We start from the raw sequence: 26,946 nt of genomic DNA, 5'->3' as shown, positions 1-26,946 counted from the left end.
AAAAGCCCTTCTGTGTTCATCTTTTCTGTGCCTTTCGTGACTTGATACATCTCTGCCATATGCCTGCCTAGCTATAGTCTATTGAATTATTACTTGTAAACAGCTCCTTATCTTTGGCAGTCTTTGTCTGCCACCTGTGTCTCTCTGCTATCCCAAGAGCCCATTCCAAGTGACTTCAAGAAACAAGAAAAAAAAAATTTCAGAGCATAAAAATTTATAGACTTGAACATGTGGTAAAACCTGGTCTTCAGATGTCCCTGCTCATTGCAGAGGAGTGGAACAAGATGACCTTTAAAGGCTCCTTCCAACCCAAACCATTCAAGGATTCTGCCAGCTGAAGTACACTGAAGTCATAATAATATTGTCCTACTATTTAACCTCAGGTAAAAAAAAAACAAAACAAAAACATCTTGGTCTCCATATGGACTGTATACCCAGACCTGGGTTTTATTTTTCTAATATCCCTGAAAACCAAGAATCAGGGGCTCTAGTGCTGATGGTAAAAATCTGAAGATAACATAAACAAAATTAAACATGAACAACTTCTTAATGCACAGGTTAAAACTTAATTTAAGGTAAGGGCACCTGACCTTCAATTGATCTCTCCAGTTTTACACAATGGCCTAAGCCACCAGAGATACTAGCAGTTATCCTAATTCCCTCTGATTTTTTCCTGGAGCTACTCATCTCTTACTATGTAGGATTTTAGGGAGACTAATCTGCAGTAAGGTGAATCAGGTGTCTAAAAATAGATAGGATATCAAGGACAAGCACTGTCAAAAACATTCCTCTTATTTCTTGTTAAGGCTTAAGTCTTTAAAAAAGCCTTTCTAACAGCCCACATCTCCTGTCCCTATGTCCACAAACCAATTTCAATTCTTTCTATAGCAACAACGGCCTTGTTACACAAGAGTAATAAAAATGGTCCAAATAGAAGAGAAGGAGTGTTCGAGAAGGGAGGTCACAAGCAGCTGAGTCACTACTCACTGAACAATGCCATACCTGGAAGGAGTGTTCACTGCCTCCTTGAAGCAGAATCTTTAACAAAACCTACACCGGTACTTCAGCTACTGACTGCCAAATACCAAACTTCCCATTCCTGAACAAGTCACAGAGAAGCTAATGAAGTTCAGCAGTAGGATTGTTTAACTAAAGCAAGGTTGGCTGTCACAGCATAGCAAGTCACTTCAGTGGCCATTAGGACTCAATTTGGTGCCTAACCACAGCTATCTAGGGCCACTGAGATGCCCAAAATGTCTTGTGTATCCTTACCCTGCCATCTCGGAGGGTTTGGGGTCTTTCTTTCGTTCCTGTTTTTTTGCTCCTGTGTTGTATCTTGCAGACTTATCTGGGTGTTCTGTGTATCTCTGGGCACTTGAAAATGCTTCCCAAAGGCCCTGAAAGGTGGGTCACCATGCAAAACCAACCACTCGTCAGTCTTTTAAAATGGGAAGGTCACGGCAAATTTTCACTTTGCCTCCATCTCCTTATCAATTTCTCTGGCCAGCCCTGGCTTGGGGATGTCTTTGTTGTCTAAACTGGCTGTGGCAGCCTGCTGGGCATCCTCACTAAGGAACGAAACCAGGAAGCAGAATCAGGGCACAGGATCCTCGCCACCTCCTTGTCCTCACAGGCACCGGAAAGTTCCTCACCGCAGAGGAAATAAAAAGGGTGAAGAAGGGAGAGGAAAAGGCCCCCTGTACGTCAGACCTCGCCTACAGTAACCGCGGATGAGCGGCAGCCACATCCCCGCCTCTCCTCCGACCCGGGAGCGAGGAGGGCGAGGCCCGGCCCGTGTCCCGCCCCGAGCCCGCTCCGCCCCGGGGCTGGCGGCGCCTGCGCGGGGCCGGGTGCCGGTCCCGGAGCCAGCGGGGTCCCGTCCTGTGCCGTGCCGACAATGGGGGCGGCGCGGCGGTGGCCGCTGTGGCTGCAGAGCCTGGCGCTGCTGTGGGGTCGCGCCGTGGCGGGGCTGGAGCAGATCCGCACCACGGTTCCGCCTGTGCAGGGTAAGGAGGGGCGGGCGGCGCTGCCCTTGTTTCCCGTCCGTGCCGCGGGTGGGGCCGTGCGGCCTTCCCGGGCGGGCCTGGCCGGGCCCCGCGCTCGGCCCTGAGCCGGGCAGAGCGGCACGGCGGCGGGCAGGGGCTCAGGCTCGCCCCGAGGCCTGCAAGGGCCCAGCGGCGCCCGAAGCGCCTTCAGGAGAGTTGCGGAGAGCTCGGGGCTTGCCGTGGAATGGCCCGCTCCCGGCCGAAGTGCTGGGGTTTTCCGGGTCTTTGCGGGACGGAAACAGCAGTCACAGAATCGCAGGAGGGGGCAGATTGGAAGGGACCACGGTGGTTTCCTGGTCCAACCTCCCTTGCTCAAGCAGGGTTATCCTAGAGACGCAGTCGCCAGGGTTTGCTCAGCCCTGGGTGATGATGAGGAACGTGGCTCAGGAGAAGCTGGCAGAGATGCTCGTCTCTCCCTGTTCTGTTGGAATCATTTATCATTTCGCTGCTCTTGGCAAGTAGCTGGTGAAGCTCGGCCCCAGATTTAGTTGCCACCAACAGATGTGACCACAAAGCTGCACACCAGGTTGGCTGGCATCAAATTTGGGTATCTCAAGTGCACCTTGACAGGTGTGTCTAGATCCCAGCTAGAAGTATTTAATTTCCTTTAGGGAAGGGTTTATACTTGAAAAGGGAGCCCCCAGCTTTTTGAGACAACTAACTTGAAGCAAATTAGCCTTGCTAATTCGTGTTCAAAAAGCTTGTTTGTTTGGATGTTTTAAATCTCACAATGAGAAAGTAGTGAAGTACTTTTATAATAGTTATGGTGGTACTCCGTGTTGAAAAATCCCATTTGAAAATTTTTGGGTATAAACTGAACAGTTTCTGAACCTGCTTCTTATGAAGCAGGTTCATGAATTAGTATATGGGCCTTACACTTAGGCTGTTAATTGGTACCTGTAACAATTTAATTGATATGGGATAAACTGGTAAGGGGTTTTTCTATATGACTATATTAATTAAATGCATTTAATGTTAAGAATTAGTACCAGAAATATTTCATATTGAATTATGAAAAGAGAATATTGAAATCTGTAGCTGTCTCACAAACAAGTCACTGTAGTTCAAACTGACTACTGCTTGTGACTGATGTTCCATTTGGAGATGATTTCTTTTATGCTGAAATAAGAACAAGCTTGTTTCATTAACTGGTGTAAAAAATTGTTGTAGGAAGCACAATTACTGGAAGAAAAATCCAGGTTCAGAGTAGGAAAGGAGTTTTCCCTTCGTCTTTCAAGTAGTTCATCTGGGTCAAGATGATGGCATGTATGTGGCCCTGTGGGCAAGAAATTATGTCTGAGTTATGGATAAAGAAAGCGTGGTCTTAAGATGGTAAATATGGGGTACTTCTACAAAAAGTAAATGTGAACACCAGTATGTATGTATTTTTTTTTTTTTTAAATTCACAGAAAATGCACCACTTGGCGTGTCAAACTTCTGTTAAAGTTCTTATTGAACTCTTACATATTAATACATATTACATATTAATTTTGTATCCTATATTAGGAAATATTTTTTGTTGTTATTTAAAATCATTGTATTTGGAGAGCTTTAGCTTTTAAAAACTCTTTTCTCCCAGAAAAGCATTAATACCTATGGAAGGAGACAAATCCAAAGCAAGGGCCAGCTTTTACAAAGCTTCCAAAGCTGCACAATTTGGAACATTCCCTAAATTGAAATGTGTAAGTTCTAGAATTTCAGCAGAGATATCAGGAGACTCTTGGGTTACATCTTCAATGTTGTCCTTAGAGAAAGCAAGCTGAGGTTAAAGGTAAGCTTGAATTGTTTCCCTGTGTCTAAGGTTGAACTTAATTTTGTCTCTGTTTACTGCAGTTCTCCTGGAATGGAATTACTGAGATCTCATTACTTCAGTCAAAATTATTGCTTTATCTAGGATTAGGAAAAAAAAAGGTTAAATATTATGATAAATGCTTGACCTTATGGAATAAAAATAAATGTATAATCTCTGTGTATTTTGGTGTTGTTTATTTTTTTAGCATGTTCAGCATTTTCCCAGAAGTCCTGTGAAGAATGTCTAAAAAATGTTTCGGTAAGATTTTTAACATCTTTTTTGATTGGTAAGAATTTCCACTTAATATGCAATCAAATTGTTAAGCTTTCTTTGGCAGTTTGTTTCTTATTTAAGCAATAGAGTCAACTGATGTGTTGCTTCCCCTCTGTCACACATGATGCCAGTGTGCTTTCACTTTGCCGGGGTTGCTCCATGATTTGGTCGCTCAGGGTGTTTTCTGTGCTTTGTTTGGAGAGGACAGACGGAATCCAGGTGTCCAGTATCAGTGTGTGCTCAGGGCTTTTATAGCTCAGCTGAGCAAGCTGATGTTGCTGCTGCCTCAGACTCATCCTCATTTTGAGGGTAGCACTTAGTTAAATGTCCATCTAATAAACTCAGTTAAAATGCCTTGCTTTTCTTCTGTTGTGCTAGGAAAACTGGGGAAATGAATGTAAATAAACTGGAAGTGCCTTTCTCTAAAGATGCCCCAAGAAGTGCCTGTAACTGAGGCAGAGTGTATGGGGTCCTTCCACTGACTACATTAGACTGTGTGTACTTAAGACAGCCAGACTAAGCTACTGTTGATAGTAAAGTGTTCAGATTTCTAGTGAGATTGCAGTAAGGCAGACATTTAAATGTTAGAGTTTGTTTCTCTGTTCTTTCCTGAAAACTTCTTTAGCTCTACAATAAGGATTGTGATAAGTATGCAGAAAGCATCCTGGAGAGCAGAAGTGAGAGATTATTTCAAATTCAAACTTCAGATGTCACTGAAAAGAAACATTTCAGGAGTCTTAAAGTTGCATATAAGTTTCCATTACTGAAAAACCTTTTCACCAAGGAAGACTGAGAAATATCTGAATTTACTTGCTTGTCTTAAGCATATATTGGGAAGAATGTTAATTGAATTGTATTGATTGTGTATTGTTAGATTCTTTTATCATTGGGAATGAGTCAATTGAAATATTTTCTTGTACTTCAGCCCCTGCTCTAGCCTGTAGCTGTGTCATGTATTGCCTTTTGGGTTAGACACGTTTTCAGTAGGTAGATGGAGGATCTCCATCAGAGTGATACAGCTGGCCTTCCTGGGCTCCCAGGTGTCATCAACAGTGTACACTCATTCAGATTAGGAGAGACCTCATGGGCCACCTAATCCAGCTTCCGACTTAAAACAGGGTCAACATTATATTCAGAGTTTAACAGTGACTTTTATTATGCCCTCTATTAGTTTTTTTTTTAACTGTTGATTCTTATTAAATATTTGAACCAAAAAAGCACATTCTCATCTTACATTCATAATTGAAAGGGCACAGTTTTTGCAAAGTGAATTCTGTTTTCTTAGGTTTTTTTGTTGATGTGTCCTTACGGATATGTTTAACTTGTACAGTCTAGCAACTGCAAAATAGTAATACATATTTCTTGTATCCACACTTTCCAAGAAAGCAGAATCTGCTACAGATGGTTTCCTTTGTATTTAACATTTTGTAATCCATTAAGAGCAAGATAACAGGCTTTGTGTAATTGAGGCTGTATGACAGACATATTCTTGATACTGATAGATAAACCATAGTTCCTGGCCGAACTCTTTTTATAACAAATTCTAAAAAAACATGTTCTATCAAAGATTCCTATTGCTGTTATTCAAAACTATATCACTGTTTGAGTTGTGTGGTAAATGACTTCCAAATAAGTATTTAATTTAACAGATGAAAACCAAAACCTAAGCTTGATGCTTAGTGATGACTTTAAAAGCAGAAATGTTGTACTGGAATTTTAACTCTAATACACATAAAAACTTTAAATTTTAAAAATATCCATATATATAAGCATGTGCAATTAAGGTACACAGAGTACTTTGAAACGCAGACTGGATGAGGCTGTATCATTCATTACCTTACAGCTAAAGCTTCTGCAGACTTATAAGGATTCTTTACTATTTTCTTTCTGTTGATAATTAAATGCAAGGGTGAAGTAAGAGTATAGGTGTATTTTTATTCCTTAAAGATATAAAGTGTTTTAAAATTTGTAACAGTTGTCAGTCTGATTTTGTATTTCTTATTTGTAAATTCCAGTAATTTTAAACCCAAAGCCATTTTGCCCTCAAATATTCAGAGTACCTCAATATGTTCCCAGATCTTTTCAGGCTAGTGTTACTTGTAAGTACAAAATGTTCTTATGTTCTTATTCACCATTTAGTTTTACTGAGAAATTGCATGAGGACTTCTGTAGGCTTTATAAAACAAAGCACTTCCATTTCTCCAGTACTGCATTCACATAAGAAATCTGTCTTTGGAGTGGTGCACTAAATTGTTAACTGTTTTTGAAGATTAATAATTTGGGTTTTTTCTTGTTTCTTCTGCACAGTGCCTTTGGTGTTACACCAACAACACGTGTATTGATTACCCTGTAAGAAGTATTCTTCCACCGTCTTCATTGTGTTCTCTCTCAAATGCTCGATGGGGAGTTTGCTGGAGTAGGTACTAATTTTACTTTTGCTGTAGAGAATTATGAGTATGATTAAAATAAGGCAGCTTGCTAGAGCTGTTTCCTGATACTTTATTTGGAGGGGTGGGGCGAGGAAGCTGTGGTTATGATTTGGAGCCGTAGCTCTAATCTTCTGAACTTAGAAACGGTCATTGCTAAGGTTTCTGTGTGAACAGACAGTGTAGGTGTGCTGATGCAATGTCTTTAAAACATTTTTACCTTCTTTAAAATTTTTGGAAGTGTTGGGTGATTTGTCTAGATCCACAGTTCTATTATATTCCAGTGGCAGCAGTGAACAACTGAAATAACAGTGTAATTGACTGGTACCAAAGGCAGTGTAGATAAGGTTTATAAGAAACATGCATGGTGCCACTGTAGGTTGTAATCCTGCATCATGTCATTGTTCTTCAATTCCCATTTGCTTTGCATGTTTTACTACAAAATACAGGACTGAGCATGTGCTGCCATCAGGGTGAAATATTTGGTGCTGGTTTTGTAATAATGTGTGTACATATCTAAATTCAGACTAGACTGGGACAGAGAACACCTAAGGCATTGGAAAGCCTTGTGTATGAAACAAGAGTACAGCTTCAGTCCACCAGAGCAAAGGCTTGCTGCTTTCTGTGTGTTTGTGCATGGACACCAGGAGGCTAAAGGACAAAAACAAGTAGGGGTGAACTATCAGTGACTGTGTTTACTGAAGAAAGTTACCATGCTTCGAGCAGAGAGATTTTGCAGCAGTCTAAATTAGAGTAGCAGAGGTAGAAGATTGCTGTTAGAACATGCAAATTTCTGAACACTACCAGTTAATGACCGCTGCAGAGTGCCTAGATCAAAAAGTACAGGTGAACTTTATTAGTTCTATATTCTTACAGAAGGGCTTTGTGCTTTGTTTTCTGAGAACAGGCATTTATGCTTAGACTTTTGTTGAAGTTTTTTTAGGGTATGGTAAGACTATAATTTCAGTGATAAAGCTCTCTTTTAAGAAAACTGAGCTCAGAGTGTTGTAGTAAAGGCTCTAACTATGAAATGTTTAGCAGACTTTTCTGAAAGTGTGGAGGGTTGGCTCCTGCCAGTAGATGAGTACTCACACAGCTGCTTGTTTCCTTCCCCTCTCCCATAGCCCCAGTGGGATGGAGGAAGAAAAAGGAACAAGAGCATAAAACCTTCTTGACTGAGATAAAGATGGTTTAAAAAGGAAAGAAAAAAGAGGGAGAGGAAAAAACACAATTTATTTTACCATTCCCCCCCACAGGCAGACTGATTCTCAGCCAGTCCCCAGACAATAAATTCCCATTGGAATTGCCTTTCCCCTTGGAAGCCAGTTACGCCCTCCACTTATCTTTCCTTTACCTCAGATTTTTTCACTGACCACAAGATTATATGGTGGCCAGTTTGGGTCAAGTGTTTTGTCAGCATCCCCTCCTGACCTCTCCCAGTCTTTTGCCTGTGTCCAGCCCTACTCACTTGGGGGGGAACAGAGGGAAGGGAGCAGGGGGGGAGGTGGGAAAATATTTTGGTGCTCTTCAATCCTATTCAGCTACAGCAGAGACATTGGTGTGTTACCAGCATGTTTGAGCCAGAAATCCAAAACACAGCATCAAGTCAGCTGCTATGAAGTTAACGCTCTCAAACACATCAAGTAGAGAAACACATGTCCTTTTCTACTGATACTAAGCATGGTCTTGACAGTTTACTGCTGCTGTGGAAATGGCTTCTGTCTTGTGTGCCATTTGTGTTTCTAGATTAACTGTAGCTTAAGCACAGAACGAAAACTTCACAATGGAGCACATTCTCAGAAAAAAAAAAATAAATAAAGTAGAAAAAACCCCAAACCAAAACAACAAAAACACCCTCAAATATGCATTTCCTTAATACAAATTACAGGCAGCAACATGCCATGGGGTTATATGGTCTTACTGAGACTGTCCCCTACAAACACAGCAGGAAATTTAATTAACTTGTGAAGGTGGTGGTGATGGTTTTTTTTTTTTCCCTTTGAGCAAATAAAATTAAGAGATGAATGTTGTTCACCATTGCTGAAAATGAAGGTGAATAGTGCAGCTTTCAAAGTCAAAAACAAATGACTGGCTTCCAGTTACAATTTAATAAGAATAACATATGCTGACAGATTATTAACCAGAGTGAAGAACAGTGTAATACAAAGTAGTTTAATTGTGTTGGGTGTTTTCATGAATAGTAAGCAGATGAAATAGGTACAGGTGCCAGGAATGCAGATTGAAAACTGACAGTCTTTTTCTGCACTTTAATAATAGGGTCAAAAAACCTTTTGTGCTTCAATTAAATAGTATACTTTTGAAAAAAAAAAAATTTCTTTAAAAGAGATTTTTCTAAAAATTTTTGCTTTACTGGATGAAATATATTTCATTGTTTGTAACTTGTAGGGAAGTAAGAGAATGAGAAATATGGTTTTACTTAATGTCTGTTCAGTGTATAGCAAAGTTTGAATGCATTTTATCTGGTGTGGCTGAGCAGAATCACGTGGAGGTTTTTACATATAGGGATGAAAAATATGTCTGGGAAAGAAAGGAAGAATTCTCAGAAAGATAAATGTTACTGATGGAGTCTAACAAGTTGAATATATTCATGTTTTTCAGTAAACTTTGAGGCTTTAATTATTGCCATGGCTGTGATAGCTGGACTCATTCTGGTGTCCATAACAGTCTGTTGCTGTTACTGCTGTTACTGCAGAAGGCGTTCCAGGAGGTAAACACATGTATTTGTTTTCTTTATTAACACTGTCTCCTGGTCTTCCCTGTCTACCTACAATTTTTAATCTTCAGTATTCTAAGAGTATTTTCATGTGGAAGCAGTTTTGGTCACTTTGTTAGTTTGTGAAAGACAACAAGATATTTAGTGGCAGGTAGTATGACACTGGAAATGATGCTGGAGTGACAATGAAGTGATTTTTCTAGTGGTAACAGCACTAATGTGTCTGACTTCAGGTAAGCTATTGCTTTAATTAACATCTGTGTTTTACACTTTCTTATTAACACTGGACATGAAATCTTTCAACAACCAGGTAAATCCTTGCTTCTTGTGATAATGGTATAAATAATTTCTTTCAAGGCAAGCTCATGGTACAGCAAAAAGGGACCAGGTGATTAACAAGTAACTAGGCAACAGTGTCCTATACAGAACTTGGTATCCATCTTTCAGAGTTGCTCTAGGATCTGTTAGTCTCTAAGCAGATCTAACAGTCAGTGTTGAAGGGATTAGCTGTCTTTGCCAATTCAAAAATATATTCTAAATGTAAGATAATACCTCTTTGCTCTAAGATACTAAGAATCATTTACTTATTTTCAAGGCAAGTAATACTGCAAAATTAAATGTTCTTGAGATCTTGGAGAACTTGTGAATTTTTTTTTCAACTGGCTCCTCTAAGTAGCTGATATTATTAAACAGAGGGAAGTAGTTGATGAGTAGCTAAAATGTGTATCAGTGCTGCAATGCAAAGTGGCACAGCACAACATCTTGCATTTATCACTCAAGTTTTAAAGCTTTCTGGACAGGGTAGTTTCAGCTAGCTCTGTTCTTTTTGTCCTTCAGTATTTCCCATATGAATAAAACGGAGACCTTATTTCTTGGTCTGAAATTATTTTTGTACTTTTTAAAGTACCTTTGGCTCATTGTTCCTGTTTGAGATTTGGTTTTGTATTTTTTAAAAGAACTTATGTAACTGTACATTGTTTGGTGCTGATCTTAAAGCCAGAGAAATATGGTACATGTGTGGCTTTAAAGAATCGTGAGTAATTGCAAATAACATCTCATTCCTTTCTCTCTTTCCTGAGGAATAAGCATGTACCTGTTTACCTGTTTTGTTGGTAGTTTGGTTTACCAAATCTGCCCCAGCACAGAAATGAATACTCTTTAGCCCTGTGCTGATAAGCTCTGAAGATGTAAAGAACATGTTTAGATCTTACGTAAGATCTGCCAACATCCTCTGCAGAACAACTGAGTGGGCTCCCGTGGCTGACATGTCAGCAAATAAAGCTTGAATCCTGTGAAAAGAGATATTAGTGCTAGACTTCAGTTTTAGTAGCAAAGTTGTCAATCAGTACTGTAACATCTAATTCTAAAAATAGAGGGTTAGTTTAGAGTTATCATATGCCAAGACTCCAGAGGTGTCAAGCTTAATCTTGTGACCCTTAGAGAATTTAAAGGTCTTGTCAATCTGGGGTCCAGCTTATTTCAGGAGGAGTCAGAATGTGTTATTACACTGAAGCCTTGTACATTATTGGCTTTAAGCCCACTGATCCTCAGCAGGAATTCTTTTGCTCTCTTCTTGTTTGTTTTTGGGGACTCACTTTCAACAAAAGAAACTTTTATTTTTTTCATGAATAGGAGGAAGGAAAGGTTGTGGAAATGACTAGATCTGTTTAACTGACTTTTTTGATGTATCTGAGGTATATCCTTGTTTTGCAGAAGTATCCATATTTCTTGTGGGAATTCTTAAACTGTGGTGTATAAGTGTTTGAAAAGCCTGAATTTACCTTTTCTTTGAACACAGAGAATTCTTAAGTGCATTAACCCCCACACCAGTAATGTAGTTGGCTTATCTGTGTCCATCCTACCACCTAGGAATATTGGTGCATAGTTTTTATTTTTATCCTGTGTTTTTGGACTTTTCAGAGTCTGGTTCCATGTACTTGTGACAGTTTCGTTAACAGCTATTATTCATTAAACTACTAAATAGACTCTTGTGAGCATCCATTATCAGCCATGCTTTTATTTGTATAATCTCAAGCTTTCTGAATTTGGAAGAGCAACTCAAAGTATTCAGAAAATCAGAAGATACCTAATGCTCTTTAATTACAGAGGATAATGTATTTTCTGAATCATATACCAACATTTTATTTATTATTTGTATTAAAGTGTTTGACATGCTGTAATTAACCACTGGATGTCACTCTTGCTTAACTTAGATGTTGGTGGCTGCAGATGTGTGGTAATGCTGCTCAGGTGTATTAATATTGTAAATATTTGTCTCAGACATCTTCAGAACTGTGTTCACTTTTGGAAGATGATGGGCAAGTATGGCAGTTGTACATTTATTAATCCCAAAGAATCATCATAAATTCTGTCAGTGAAAAATTAACAGAAAAATTGTTTGACATTTGCTTTAGGGTCCTACAAGTCTTACACAGTCTATCTAATAGTTAAGTGGAGCTTTCTCCAAGGCAGGACACAAAGCTAAAGTGCAGCAGAGAATTCAGTAGTGCAAATCTGCACATGCACAGCTCAGGCATGTGTAGGTTCAGCACTTCCCAGAAGCACACGGCTGATACTCAGGTAAATCCTTGCTCATTCCAGAACAGACTCGTTTCCTGGGGGCAGCTCGAGATTGGTTGTTGGAAAGATAAATTGTTCTGGCATCAAAGGCTTCTGAACCATCAATCTTCTTCCAGAGGACTACAATGGACTTAACTGTGCACATGCAGAACACTGAGTCCTAAATGGTGTGTGACACATGGGGAAAAGGGCAATTAGGAATCCTGCTTCTGGAGCAGTCTGCATCTTCTTTTTAAGAAGCTGTGAATAGTCCTGTGGAGGTTGAAGGGCATATTACTACATGAGTAAAGCATTTTGTTATTACAAAATGTGAAAGGATAATTACACAAACTTGTCTATTATACTTACTCAGCTGTGAAATTTTACATGGCTATGAGGTAGTATCTCTGATCAGAGGCTATGAAGTAGTATCTCTGGTCAGACCATAAATTCTTTTTGAAAGTAACTAAATTCTTTTTTTAAGGTAACTAAATAGTATAAAGTTGCTTTTTCCTCCTCACGCTTTCCTTGCCTCCTTATTTTTCTAGCAGACTAGATGAAGAAGAGGAGCAGCTAGCTAGGAAGAGAGAGGAACGAAGACTACAGTCTCTTCAGAGGTAAGTCTTGACAGCTTGATATATAGCTGTACACTTCCTGGTGATGTAGGAGTATTCTGCCTTTCTAAGAAATACATGGAGTACTAAACAAAGAGGCATTGTGATGTTAGACATGACAGTGTCAGGTTTTTACAAAGCAGCTTTATTGTGAGGCTGATGTACCTGATTAGGAGCTGTATTCCTGTAAATGAACAAACAAGAGGGCAAACAAGTTGATGCTCAGTGTGTCAGGTACCATGAATGCTCATGTAGCATGCTCTGTGCATGACAAACATTATCCAAGAAGAGAACAGATGCAAATTTGTTTTCATAAACATCTGAATTTGTGAGCTGAAAGTGTCAGACTTAAATAAGCCTGGAAGGGTAACAAATAGGTGTCCAACTTAAGAACTACGCTCACACACAGTTTCTTAGATAAGTTATATAAAATATTTGAAATGGATCAGAAAAAAGGGGAATTTTCTACCTCTTAATCCAGTTATAACTAGTCACAGCACAGTAGACTGAGTACTAATATGATCATGATGTTTTTCATATAATGCTTTTGTTTCTATCTAAAGAGAAGGGATCCAGTGAGGAATATCAACATCTTTTTGTATGCCAAAACCATGTGCCTTGTGATGAAATGCACATCCTTAATTATGTAATAATTCATTCAGTTAAGATAGCACTTACCTATGTTTGTTATAGCAGACTTCTGACTAGGTGCATAACAGAGGATGTTTGTTCCATAGCCTTTCCTCTGCGATTTGTGTATCAGCTTTAAATTCTTGGTACAGTTAATCTGTAGGAGGTCTGATGCTTCTGGAGCGTAAGGTGTGCTGTGCACACACCAAGCAAGTAGTGTTGCACCAGGCAATTAGCAACACAGAGCTAATACCAGCTCCATTCTTGAATTTAGCCTAGGAATAAGGATCACTGGGAGCAGACTGTGCTGCCAGAATGATTGCTGCAGCCTTACTTAGAGCAGCATTCCTCTTTCCCAGCTTGTCTCAGGAGTGTCTGTGAAACAGAAACTGTTTTAATTGCAGGAGAGAGCTTAGCAGCAACCCTGGGGTGTTTCCATGTTCTGAACATGCATACCTGTTGTGTGTGTGGCTGGGGGTCATGGGAAAACACAAGGAGTAGGCCACTTCCAGAACCTAGTGCACCTCACCCTACCCACTGCTTGCTTCCTGTAAGACCTCTGGAGGATGAATTGCTAGTAGCAAACTGTAGAACAAATTAATATTCTCAACAACCCATTTTTGACAAGCAACCTGCAAAGGACAACAGTGCCTTGTACTGTGTAGTCCTTCCTTCCTACTGTGAAGTTTACACATAGTTTATGAAAATAGCTGAATAGATGCTCAGATAAATATTATGAGAGGAAAATAGGCACAGCATTGACCTTGTGTCTATCTGGTTTTGTTTTTTTCTTGTCATCTTACATGTTGTTTTTTTTTCTGTGGGATACAGCTACTTCAAATACAGCTGTTCATATCATTTGGCAATGGAAGGTGAACAGGACTAGCTTGAGCTTCGTTTCATGAGTCTAATAGTGAGTGGTAAAAACAAAGTAAGGCGGCCCAAGTTCCATAGTGTTCCATGGATATATTTTTTGTGGAAGGTTTAAGATGATTGCAGCACCTAGTATTTTCTGCCTTTTCAGGTACATCAAAAAAGTCTGCTTTTTAAGTTTAATATTTGTTTGCATTAAAATTCAGTTATTTATGGATACTTTAGTGTCTCTTTGGAAGATGCCTGTTAAAAGGAAAAGTAAAGATAATTATGTTTGCTCTCTGCTTGTCTACACAAGGCTGAAACTAGCTGCCAGTTTACTGAGAGGGTTGAAAATCACTGGTAATAGTTTGAGTTTGCACTTATAGTGAGGAGCATTAAGAGAAGCATGTCTGGAGTTCAGATTTTTACTTAAAACAGGTATCTTATTGCATAGCTTTAGTCCTTTATTTGACTTCATCTCTAACATGAAAAATAATTTTTAAGCATAGCATTGAGTAATGAGTCTTCTTCTATACACTCAATTATTTACAGCTTCAAATACATGGTATATTTATATGTTAGATTTATATAATTTATAAATCACTGTTTATTTTAGAAGTTTATAAACAAATGCTAAACAATAAGATCCAGTGCCAAGTATAAATTGATAGTGTATTGGTAAGGAAGAACAAGGAGAGAGGCCAGGAAAAGAAAGGATGGCAGTTTATTTGTGAAGAACCAAGTATGGAAAATTATTATGTGAATTGTTAGTATTGAGAAAAATACTCCCTCAGCTTATGGCAGTGGGGACAGCTTGCATGAGAAGCCAAAACTTTAGCATCTATAATATGGAGTAATAGCAGTGGTGTTAAGAAACAGAACCAACTCAGAAGACTGAAGTGACTTAAGCTGATAATAAAGTGAGATGTGGGTGGTGCAGTAATTCTGGGCAGCTGATTCAGGGACTGCCTGTTCAGAGCTGTGTCTGGTTCTTCTGGGTTGATGTGTACCTAAGCCTTATTTACTGAGCAATGACTTAGTCATGGGTGAAGTGATGCCGTCGTGGCTGCCTGTCAGAGTTTGAATGTTTCACTGATATTGGTAGTTTTACTCTTCAAATTTAATTAGATGTTTGGTGGTTTGTTTTGAATAGCCTCAGGAAGTATCCTAAAGCCTTTCTGAGGTTTAAAGCCTACACAGCTTGGTTTTGCACCATCCCCTTCTTAAGCATGTGATTTCTGAATTCAGAACTGATTCACACTGACTGCTGAAGTACTGAACTTTCAGTAGCTGGAAGTGCAGCAGTGAGTCTCTGTTACTTCAGACAGGATATGCAAAACGAGGAAGAAATACCATTAGTACCAGCAGTAATAAGCCTGGCTTGAGGTCATGTGAAAACTGTACGGTAGAAAGGTTTAGCTTTACACTGGAGAAGGCTGCTTTAAGCAGAATTTCTCTATTCTCTTCCTGAGATCCCTTACCCTATATAATATCTTCCTCTTATGTAACACAGAAAGCAGAAATCCTGCTGCCAGGTTACCTCCAATAGGTAAATTTGTCTCCTCTTTTTTCTGTTCTTTTCAATGTCTCAATCCTGACTTTGTTCCTCTACATTAATTTCATTACCCTGACTCTCCAGTTCCTCTTACTGTATTTTGGCCAGCTTGCTTTATTTGCTATGCTGCCTGGGCTTAGTAATGCAGAGGGATGTAATGAACATGGGTATCTCTGGGAAACAGTAGTGGAAGGTTTTGAGTCTCTGTCTTGTTTGGTTTTTCCCATCATGCTTTATCTGCATGCTTTTCCATGAAGTGCAATTGCTGGAAAAGGCCAGTTCAACCCTCAGCTCTGAAGGAAGCAGGATAATTGCTTCTGAGGACACACAGGATCTGATTAGCAGTAGGAATTGTTTGGAAGTGGAATATGCATAGGGCAGACGGGATCTTTGGTGAAATAAGCTGTCAGTGCTTAACAGCTTTCTGCTGAATATGTGCAAATTGGAATCCGGCAAAAGTCACAACTTGTCTAACTGGGTTGGATTTTGACAGAGGGTAACAAAGGGTGTATTTTTTTTTAATGTTTGTTTTTTGTTTTTTTAGAGGAACAACTTTTTTGCCAAATTCTGTGTCTTTTCCTCAAGGTATATAGATCCTGGATCATACTCATGAAGCAGCTGTGTAGGAGGTTTTATGCTTGTTTTTTAAATAAGCAAAATAGATCCTTCCTTTGTAATATAGAAAAACTATCTGAGAAATGATGGAATTTTTTCCACTTAAGCATCTTTCGTTTTTTCCCCCTTCACGTTTGCAAAGGGGAAGGAGAAATCAACTCATCAGAGACTTGGTTTATGTGAATAATTTAAGTTTGGCAATATCAGATACAGCCTTGAAAATGGTCTTATGGTCAGACAACATAAAAACCAATTTATATTTAGCACAATATTTTAGTTTATTCTCTGCATGGATGCCATGCAGCATTTTAGAAAGCAGTGGTTTTCACTTTCACTTGCTGTACATCTTAAGCAAAATAGTACTACACATTTTTATCCATTTAGGATTATTATAATTAATTAGTATTCTGAAGCGTGTTCTGTGCACAGCTAAATTTTACAATTATGCTTCCTGCTGGAAAGCATTGGGGAGCCTTCCAGTGTAGTGCCTTCCTTATGTATAGATGAACACCTCAGTGTGTGGAAGTGTGCATATATGTGGATAATTTACTTTTATATAGAAAAGTATTTCTTATTTTTTATTGTAATACATCTTATGTTCGCACTATCAAGTAAGAATTCACACTATTAGTAGGAATTTATGGTAAGTCTTATACAGTGTATGTAGATACTTAGAGATGAAATGTAAATAGAAAAATTATATATGTGTGTAACAGCTAAGTGGGATTTTTTTTAAAAAAAAATCGTAATGTAATTACTAATACCAATGTAAAAGTACTGTTGTCCTTTTTGGATGTAATCATAGTTCGCTTACAGCTCAAAAGCATCTGAATGTTCTTCTGATGCCTTTATTTCTTGCAGGAAACACGAAAGAAAACTGAAGCATGATGAAATACGTAAGAAGTATGGTATGTGTCATTTTGTTTTGATATTAAGCCTAAGTTGATTCCTTTTCCCTAATTATTGTTAAAATTCACAGCAGAAATAAGCTGCTTTATGAGCAGCAGAAATAATCAAGCCCAGTTTTCTGCTGATGCCTGTGTTCTGACACCTGATCTCAGCACATTTATTCTCCTGTTCTCTTTCTGCACTGAATGTCCAACTGGGCAAGAAGACAGTGTGCTTGGGATTGAACAGTGGTTCAGTCTGTCTGTTCCTAAGTAAGAGGACTGAGTTTGGGGGCTTTTTTGTTCGTTACTGAATGTGATAAATCAACCTACTTGATCTTTGCTACTGGAGCCATGCCTATTGAAGGAGGAGAGACTGACTAGTAGCTAGCAAGCTTTTTAAATCAAGCTTGAAAAAGAAGGGTGGAGGATGCAGCCTGTTGCAGGGATGAAATATTGTTTTTCTTTGTTTTTAAGTGAAGCTGTGGTCCAGTTGTAGAAGAATATCACAAGACTGTAGGACCTGCTGTATTGTATAGGAGGCTCTTATTATGTAGGCTTGTCAGTGCTTGCACTTTTCTTTTGATTTGTTCATAAGGTTAATAGTACTGTATATTCAGAGACAGAGCTGCTAAAACTCGGCTGCATTTTTTATTATGCAAATTGCACTAATGTCAGAGAAGGTGTTTCTAGGGGTCTGAACAGTCACTTGAAGCTGTTAATTTTCATCCTCTAGTTAAACTGATTGGCAGGGTCTAGGAATGCCTTCATGAATCTGCAGCCTGCCCTTTGCCTGATGCAGAAGTGTTACAGACAAACTCTAGGAAATTCTCTGCCTGGAGAATGTTTGTAAAAGAATGATCCTTTGCTGGAATGGAGGAGAACTGGAGAACTGCACTGTGACACTGGAGCTGTAGGAGAAAGAATGTTGTAGAAACTGGAAGTAATTTTTGTTAAGCCTTAGTCACAGAAGTTGTTCTGTGGTATTTTACAGGATAATTAACCCTGTATCTCAACCACAATTCAGTTTCAAGAGGTGTTGTGAGTGGTTGACAACAATAGTCCAGATGTAAAAAAAGCAAACAAAATCCAACACAGCACAGGCTTTTTGTGTTTGCTTCTCCTTAGAAGAGACCTCACAGTCAATCTCAGCAAGTTTGAATCATTGCGAAAGGTCTGATGAAGAACTTAGTGCAGTGGCTGTGTCCCCACAATAACTTGCAGCACTCAGTGCAGATGGACCTTTGCATCTTCTGGATGCAGCCAGGATGCAGGTCCTGGATGAAGAATTGCAGTTCCCATATCAGAGCCCTGCGCTGGGGTTCGGTGATGTGAAAGTTGCATTCGGTTATGTTCTGCTTGTGAAACCAGTTCACTTGTGTCTGTATGGCCCTACATTTTACTGAAGACAATTGTCTGTTCAGTGCTTAACTTTGAGTTCTTTGTGGAGTGCTTTGCTGGATCTTGTTAGAGTGCTTGAGTTCCCTGAAGTGTAAACCTGTAAAGCAATGCCCCTGGAATACAGACATCAAATGCAGTAAATCAGGTTTTGCTTATAGCTATACTGTGCACACAGTCATAGAGAGCTAGTGTCATTTTGTCTCCTCTATCAATGATTTAATGAGAAACAAGTTTGTATGGTCATTGTGTTAATGGAAGGTGTTCCTTCTTGTCAGACATAAGTCTTGTCCTTGTAAGTCAGACATACTCACTCCTTCCTGCACTTAGGTTTTGCAATGCAGCTTACCTGCACAAGATTGCAATTGAACTATAAAGCTTAAATTTTATTAGCAAACTTCTATATGAAGTTTATTGACAGGCTTGCTGTGTTGTCTGAGCAAAAAATAATTTATATTATCAGATATATCAATTTGAGGCCTGGAATCTCATGGTTAATTTTTGTCTTAAAGAAAAATCTTACTTTCACATAAACATAATTAGCACATCCTTAAAGGATGTTTGTAACTGAAGAAAAATAAAATACAAAATATGTATAAATTTTGAAATCCAAAAATACAATTGCAGTTGAATATAAGGGTTGCATTCTGATAATAGACATATGATTGTCAGAATAATTCAGTGAGACATAGAATAATTCAATGAGACATATAGTAGACTTGAATCTTCTGTTCGCATTTTTTACTGTCTAGAAAATACAGATGTTAGCATATTAAACATAATCTAATAAAAATTGCTGCAAATAATTATGAAGGTTCTAGATTATTTTGCACTCTTACACACTGCAGAGATTCTCAGTTAAGTAGGCATGAATGAGTGGCAGAATGACAATGACTTTGTTAACCTGACTGTAGATTAAGATGATGCTCAAAATTTCAGTATTTGGTTGGCTTTAAGGGAATGCCTTTTCCCATTTCATCCCCCAGCTTTCCATACCCCATTTAAATGGTAATTACACATTTATAATGCACTGCAGGTGTCACTCTAGCCACAATCCTTTGGGAGCATTGGAAGCAATGGAGAGCTTTAGCAACCAGGAGTACACAGTTTCAGTTGTTTCTTTGTTGTACAATTTGATAGTATTTTTCATTTGCTCACAAATATGAATGCAATATGATTACACAAATTATACGTTGACTCTTAGGAAAAATTTAAAGTAGAATTCAGAGTACTTTGCAGCTTGTGTAGTACACAAAGGAACTACAATTTAATTCCTGCTGCATTTGCTTCTATTGTGTGTTCAGTACAGCATTAGCAAGAAGCTGATTTATTATTTATTTATTTATTTGAGGATTTTGCCTGGTATTAGTGGAAGGATTTTTTTTCATTTAATTTTTGCAAAATTATTATAATTCCATTGCTTTAGTTCTGCAAAGGTTTTGATTAGCTATTTTAATGATACGAAATCCTCCCTTGTTTATTTATGTAAGACATCGGTTTTTATATTCAGTTGTTTATGACAGTAAATGTTTCTTCTGTTCAAGGTAGATACTTGACCTTCTTTAGTGTTCTGAATGCAAGGCAGGAGAACCTTGCATTGCCGAATACTGAAAGCTATTTAGTGAATACAGCTGTTAATCTGAGGGGCAAAAAATAAGGAGGAAAAGTTTAATAAGAGGTGAAGACATGCAGCAAACTAGTTTTTGGGTTTTTTTTGTTTTCAGCTATACACAATCTCTTGTAGGTATTTCACTTGTTAATTCTCTTTGTGGGCAATGAAATGGGATGAGAGATCTCAATGACTAGGAATCTGCATAGTTAGATAGTATACAATATAAATTGTATACTGGATAATGCTGGAAAGAGGTATTAATTTCTCTTGACCATTGCTCTGTCATTTCATATTTATTAAGATTCTTCATTATTTCATACAAGCTAATGAAAGATACTGGACTACTATACCTTTCAAATTTTTTGAGTGTTTTTTAGATACTGCTAAGTAGGTTAAGTCCTAACCTCAAAATGAGGATAAATAGAAGTAAGAACTTTTAAGTGACCTCTGTGCCAATATTCAAGTTCACCAGTGACATGTAATGGACTTGATTGCAGACAAGGCTCCTGAAGATACAAACATCTGGTTTCCCTGAACCCCTGAGGGTAAATGACAACTTGGGTAGTGGCTCTCATGATGACAGGAAACAGTTGAGAGACAACTCCTGTCTGGTTCATGGCAGCAGGAGAGCTTCAGCTGAACCAAGTGTGCTGCCCCATTAGCATGGGCCGCCAGCTCCTCTGAGTGGCACTGGCAGAGCAGCTGTGGCAGGCAGCTGACAGAAGCTTTTTGTCATGCCTCTTTTTTTGAATGTGTCTCCAAATAGTTGTTGTCCACTTACTGGAGCCTGATACTTCCTCAATAAGAGTTAGTGCAAGTGATGAGCTGCTGTCTCACTCCTCTTACTTAATGTGTGTAATCTTACAATGTACTTAAAATGCAAATGTAAAAGAAATTTAAATGCTGGATGCAGGTTTGAGAGCAAGGCTGAAAGGTCAATGTATCAAGTATTTGTAACCCCTGGTTATCCTCATTTTGAAGGAGGGCTTGCCGTTTCTCTTGGAGTCCCTTTTTCCTGGGAGATCAATTTCTGAAGTCAGAGCCAATAGTATTCACATTGGATTGGCCCATAGTTCTTAAAGCCTATTTAGTTTCAGTATTCTGTGATGAAGCAGATGAGATTGCTTTAAGTTAGGCATACTAATGCCTGATTGGTGGTGATTAGATCTGTTCATTCTTAAACATAATTCAGTAAAATTAAAGTAAGTACTGCTGGGAATGGCATTTGCAATGAGGAGTAAAAATGGCACATTCACTTGAAATATGTGGATTAGTTTTCTAAAATGGATTTTAGCTGAGTGTTTTGGGGCAGGGGAAAAGTATATTCACTCAGAATCGTATAGGAAAGGTTTATCAGGAGTCTTACACAATCCTCTCGTTAATTTGAAATTGGCACTACTGGATGTAGAAAATATTTTCCATTTGGTTTCATCTTTTTGAGCTGTAAAAAACAATACCTGCTGTTTTACTGTGTTACTTTCAGACCTATGAAGTGTTGAGTATGTGTCTTGAATGAAATATCAAAAAAATATAGTAAGCACTTGCCAGACTCTACAGAGAAAAGTCTACAGGCTGTGTTCATTTTGTCAGGGAATATGATACCACCTCTTGCCACTTTGTGGAAAGCTTTTGGAAGTTAGGTGCATTTATTTGTAGATGGAACTTAATGAGTGCAGGGAGTTTATGCAATGGCAATTGTAATAATAGTGGTAATTTCTAGCATTGAAGCTGATTTTCAGTAAATGTTGTGTAAATGTGTTTTGTATTTCAAAGGGGTGAGATACAGAAGTACAGTATTTTTTTTTTTTTTAATTGGACTACTCAGTTGTGTTTTAGGCAACTAAATATATTAGGAGCCATATATCCTTACTGCCAAAGTACTAACAAGTCTGGAGGAAGGGTGAGGGTGGTGATGATCTGGGAGTAAAATAAATGTGTCTGCTCTCTTTGGGTTGGGGTTAAATTAATGCAGGAAAATTACCTGGAGGCACTGAAGGTTGAATAGCAGGCCAAGGATAAGAGGGTTTTTTTTTTAAATTGTGTATTAGTTTACTTCACATCTAGAATAAACTTAGTGGACATCACAACTGTTTGTTTAAATGCATCAAAGGTAAGATTAAAATTTGGGAAGTAACCACTTTTTAGAAGTTTAAAAATATAAAAATTTCAAAATCTAAAAATAGATATTTTTGATTATTTTTGAAAATTATATCATCTAAGCATATTCTTATTAAATGCTTAAATTTTAATTTTTTTTTCAAAAACAATTATAGAAAGGGATAGTACCTCTGATACAAGGTACTACACCAGGTAGATAGACTATATGTCATGATACATGGCTGAAGCTTTATAAATGTTACTGGAATATTCCTTGGACAAGTAAGTGTCATTATATATAAGGAATAATTTTGTTATTAACATTTTACAAGTTTACTGCTCGTAATCTTGTTTATTTGAGTGATTATAGGACTTTTCATATTTATTCTTTATTCCAAATATTTAATGTTCCTTATCAGGTGGTTAGTTGCAGTAACTGATACAGTAATCAGCACTGAGCAGTTGTGCAGCTTGACTGGCATCTTAAAATAACCTGGCAGTTCAAATGAAGCTCACCAACTGCACAAGGTAGGCAATAGTGTAGTCTGCCTACAGCAGCCTTAGGTTTTCACTTTCAGATAAAACAGTGAATGTTCACTATCTGTGTGTAGTTACATGTGGAAAAGAGGTATGGTGTGAAAAGGACTGAGAGGAGTTCTTACAAAGTTTGGCAGTGACTAGAAAAATTTTTTTTGGTCATTTTTTTGAATCTGAACATTTGTGATTTGGAGTTGCTCACACTGTCTTCTGTCTCCATGCCTAGACAAATGAGCTAGAGAAGAGCCCTTGTCAGACATCAGTATAAAAATCTTGGCAGAAAAGATAGCAGTAGTGTCCTGTGCTTTCACAACATAAGGTCAGCCTCTGGACCCTTACAGAACTTCTTTATTTTCAGTCTTCTGCCTACCCCAGGTCTGAAGTGTGGTTTAAAGTCTCTGAAATAGTTTCTGCGTGGAACAGCGATTGCTCAGCTAATCCGTACAGAGGATGCTGTGCATATCCAGGCACTCAGCATAATTGGATGTCTTTGCAGCGCTTTCTGTGATAGTATTTTAGTATAAAGTCATTAAGAATCTTTGTGAAGGAAATATACTGCACCTTGGATTAAGTGATGCTCTTGTTCTGGTCCCTGGAGGTTTTAGTGCACATAAGAAGTGATCTTCATTTTTTCTTAGAGATTATTGTCCTGTTGCAGAAAAGCTGGCTGAATGTGACAGATGGTTGGGTATAATTGAAGTAGAACTAAGTCAAAGTAGCAGTATCTTACATTTTAAAAGGATGATGATCTTATAGTCACTTGCATTTATAAACAGGCCACTTGGAATCTGTTCTTTTTGAGACATCTCTATACTTAGGTTTTTGTCAACTTGACTCTCACAAGTGCATTTTTGGTGTATACGTCACAAAAGAGAAATGTGTTTTCCATGATAATTTTTCATAGGAAAACGTTCTCTCCCTGCTAAATCATTAAATACTTATACATGATTATAGTCTGGGAAGTAAGCGTGCTTAACACTTCTAATTTATTATAATACTTGAGTGTTCAGGTAATAGAGCAACTATTACAAGAATTGGCTTTTGGGTTTGTTACATGCAGTACCTGTTGCAGTGAAGTCAGTAACTCAAAGCTTTCCTGTAATAAGAAAATTGTAAATGTGGTTCCATTTTGTTTTGCAGGTCTTCTCCAGGATTCTGATAACCCCTACAGCAGATTTGAGAATGAATAAAGATGAGCACCTTCCACAAGAGCTGTAACTGCAGAATCCAGGAAAACAGTTTGTTTTCATTAGCCTTTTGTGCTCTTTTGCTTTTGTTTTCTTCTCTCTGAAGTGTTTTTTCCTGGTTGTAAAACTAGAAGCAGCTAAAGACTTTCTGAAATAACATGTTTCTATCTCCTGTGTGTGTAAAACTACTTTTTTATAAACGGTTTTTGTTGTTGAAATGTTTGCTGAAGTTTGTTGGTTATCTTTCCTCTTCTTAAATCTATATTCTATTACTTGACTTAGATGGCTAATAGTCACAATAGTGTGTTTGAGTTCAGTCTTAACCGCCACTTCAAGTAGTTGTTCTCATGTTGTTCTCTCCTCCTAAACAGAGATTTTATACATACATATATATATATATATGTGTGTGTGTGTCTAAACAAAAAGCAACATGGAAACATAGTTCCACATAGCAGAAATAGCTGATGAAAAATACATCATGTGCATTCTTGTGGGTGGAGGGTTTTTTTGCCTAGAAAAAGATCTTCCAAGAGTGTAATGTGTAAAGGTTGACAGTGAAGAGCATAGTTGTCTTTGAATAATTAAATTCAGTTGTGAGAATGTTAGTCTGTACTTTGGATATAGCACTAATGTGAAAAAGAAGCCAGTTAGCAAAATAGGAGGAAGGTTGATCTTGAAACAAACATAGTTATGTGTTCCTAAATTTAAGAAACATCAGTCTGTGTGAACACTTTCTTCTGCAAACTTAATGTATATTGGAAAAAAAAAAAAGTATAAAGTTGCCCGGATTCTGCATTTTACCAGGGCTGACCCTGGTCAGCAGCTGCCCGGCTGCTTCCTCCCTCCCTTGGAGGCCTGTGGGAGAGAATGGGAGCAGCAAAGGGTTGCAATAAAGGCACAGTTAGTGAAGGAAAGGAGGGTATTGGGAACACGGTCTTCAAAGGCAATTGCCACCTCCCAGAGGCAGACCTTTTCCCAGTCCCCCCTCCATTTTTCTTGGTGAGCCTGGAATTGGGGTCAGTTTGGGTTAATTATGGCAAACTGCTTCCTCTCCTAGCTTCTTGCTCACCCCTGGCCTAGTTGCTGGAACAGGCAGAGTGGGGGAAAAAATGAAACTTTGATGCTGTTCAAGCAATGCTCAGCAAAAGCCAAAGCACTGGGGTGTTACCAGCACCATTCTTGCCACAAATCCAAAGCAAAGCAGCACCGTAAGGACTGCTATGAGGAAAGTTACCTCAGTCGCTGCCAGAGCCAATACAGTAAGAAGGCAGTATTTTTGTAAATCTTTTATTGTTATTTTGATATTTCCATAATGTGATTTATTTTGTGTCTTTGTTTTCATAGAGATGTTTTATTGAGCACTTTTAGTTGCTTACCAGTATGATGTGACAAGCAAAGAGCTCTTCTGTCCTCCCAATCTAATTGTATGTCCCCATTTATTCTGTACACTTTAAATCACCTCCCTTGCTGTTGATTATCTGTTAAACAAATGTATGGTATTGAAGATATTTGTGTTATTTTTGTCCACATTCCTAAAATAAACTCTTTAACATCTTGAATATGGTTCTGTTTACTTTTGTTGTTCCATACCATTTGAAATTAACGTGATTTAAAAGAAGTTACCAAGTACAACTTTGGTGAAGGAAAAAGATGTATTTTTGCTGGAGGTGTGTGGCAGGAATTAGATCATGCCTGTAGATGAGGATGTGAATTGCCATTCCTCGTAGTGTCAAAGAACCTGCCTCTGCTTAGGTTCAGTAAATAACATTTATCACTGGTTTTGGTACACTGTTCTTTCACTGGCTTTAGCTCTGCAAACCGTTTCTCTGCATAGTTTCTCAGGAATTTATATAAAAATAGGTTTCCCACTTTCTGAATCTATACTGTAATTAGTGTTAATGAAATACTGGTCTGTTTTTTCTTTTTCCTTTTTTCTTTAACTCCTATTTAGTGCATTATTAGTAGGCACTCTATTTAATTTCATGTTTATCTGTCAGCCATTGTCAAATTTGAAGTATTATTCAAATGCCTGTCTTAGAAGAATGATGGTCTGTGATAAGAGTGAGTTGATAGTGTGGAAATGAAACATGCTATTGTTTTCCCTGGAGATAACTTTTGCAAAAATGATGAAGGTCTGTCTGCTGTCTCATGACCAAGTAGTGACATTCCTGACTTAATAGAAAAGCATTTTTCTTCAGCACCTGCTACAATATATGAAGGGCTGTCATGTATTCTGTCTAAAAGGGGAGGAGGGACAACCTTTGTTACCATTTCAAAGATGGTAAAGTACTCGGAGAACCAAAATATTTTGAAAAAAGGGAACAGGGGTATTGACATTACTAAATCAAAGTTGTGGACATAAAAAACTTAACAACTGTGGTCAAATTTACTTTATGTTAAGCCTTAAATTCAGTCTGTAGTTTACACAAAATGTTAAGCTGGACATCAAATATGGTATATTTTGCTTATACAGTTAAGACTATTAATTCGATGAAACTATTGTGGACACCAGCCTTAGAGCTTAATAGAAAATGCAAAAATCCTCATAAAATCCCCAGACTGTTCAGATTATTTAACCTTCCTTTTCTGTGTTCATTGGAGCAAATAATTGGATGGGAAATACCCTTATTTCATTATATTAATTACCTTCTCTGCTTTTCTGTATGTCACTATTTCTTTGGCTTTCCATGAGAAGTGTTACTTGGCTTTATATTTCAGTGTAGTCACAAGTAATTGGTAAAACGGTAGAAAGAGGTATCATTGTATCTTTGTTTCTCTGGTGTATGAACAAGGGTATTTATCACCTTCCTTGTGAGCTTCCCCTCCTCCACACTTTTTCAACAAAAGATTCAGAAGGTATGCAACATAATAACAAAAGCAGGGAAACAGCATAACCTAGGCCTGAGAGCTGTATCTTTCTTGTGTTTTTCTGATTTCCCCTTCAGTCGCAATCTATTCCCTTTTCTCTGTATTTACACTTTTCATGGTTATTGCTTGTGAGTTTTAGTAGTGAAGGTATTGATGTTGGAAAAGAAGAGCAGTCTGGGAAGTAAAAAAAACCTTAAATTTGTCTTCATCTTTCCACAGAATAGAGCTCCCAGTACTCAAAACTCAAGTGGGACAGGTTTAA

At 38.2% G+C, this 26,946-nt stretch overlaps 1 protein-coding gene across 3 annotated transcripts; it reads left to right on the top strand.

Moving 5' to 3' along the window:
- The first annotated feature begins 1,828 nt into the window (after positions 1-1,828).
- Positions 1,829-25,375, top strand: PTTG1IP2 (PTTG1IP family member 2). 3 transcript variants are annotated; one of them, XM_088056758.1, is made up of 7 exons: positions 1,829-2,006; positions 4,043-4,095; positions 6,418-6,526; positions 9,156-9,264; positions 12,381-12,446; positions 16,960-17,006; positions 23,770-25,375. In XM_088056758.1, exons 1-7 carry the CDS (start codon positions 1,898-1,900, stop codon positions 23,817-23,819), a joined length of 543 nt encoding a protein of 180 aa, XP_087912884.1. In that variant the 5' UTR covers positions 1,829-1,897; the 3' UTR covers positions 23,820-25,375. The 3 variants fall into 3 exon arrangements, with proteins under 3 accessions (XP_087912884.1, XP_005518845.2, XP_087912890.1); XM_005518788.3 differs by having other exon boundaries at positions 12,378-12,446; XM_088056764.1 differs by lacking the exon at positions 9,156-9,264 and having other exon boundaries at positions 6,418-6,530; positions 12,378-12,446.
- The last annotated feature ends 1,571 nt before the right edge of the window (positions 25,376-26,946 follow it).

The sequence above is a fragment of the Pseudopodoces humilis genome, chromosome 1, assembly GCF_049639895.1.
Source record: "Pseudopodoces humilis isolate 2021_Gansu_Grassland_sample_001 chromosome 1, ASM4963989v1, whole genome shotgun sequence".
NCBI lineage: Eukaryota > Metazoa > Chordata > Aves > Passeriformes > Paridae > Pseudopodoces > Pseudopodoces humilis.
This window is presented reverse-complemented; position numbering and strand designations above follow the sequence as displayed.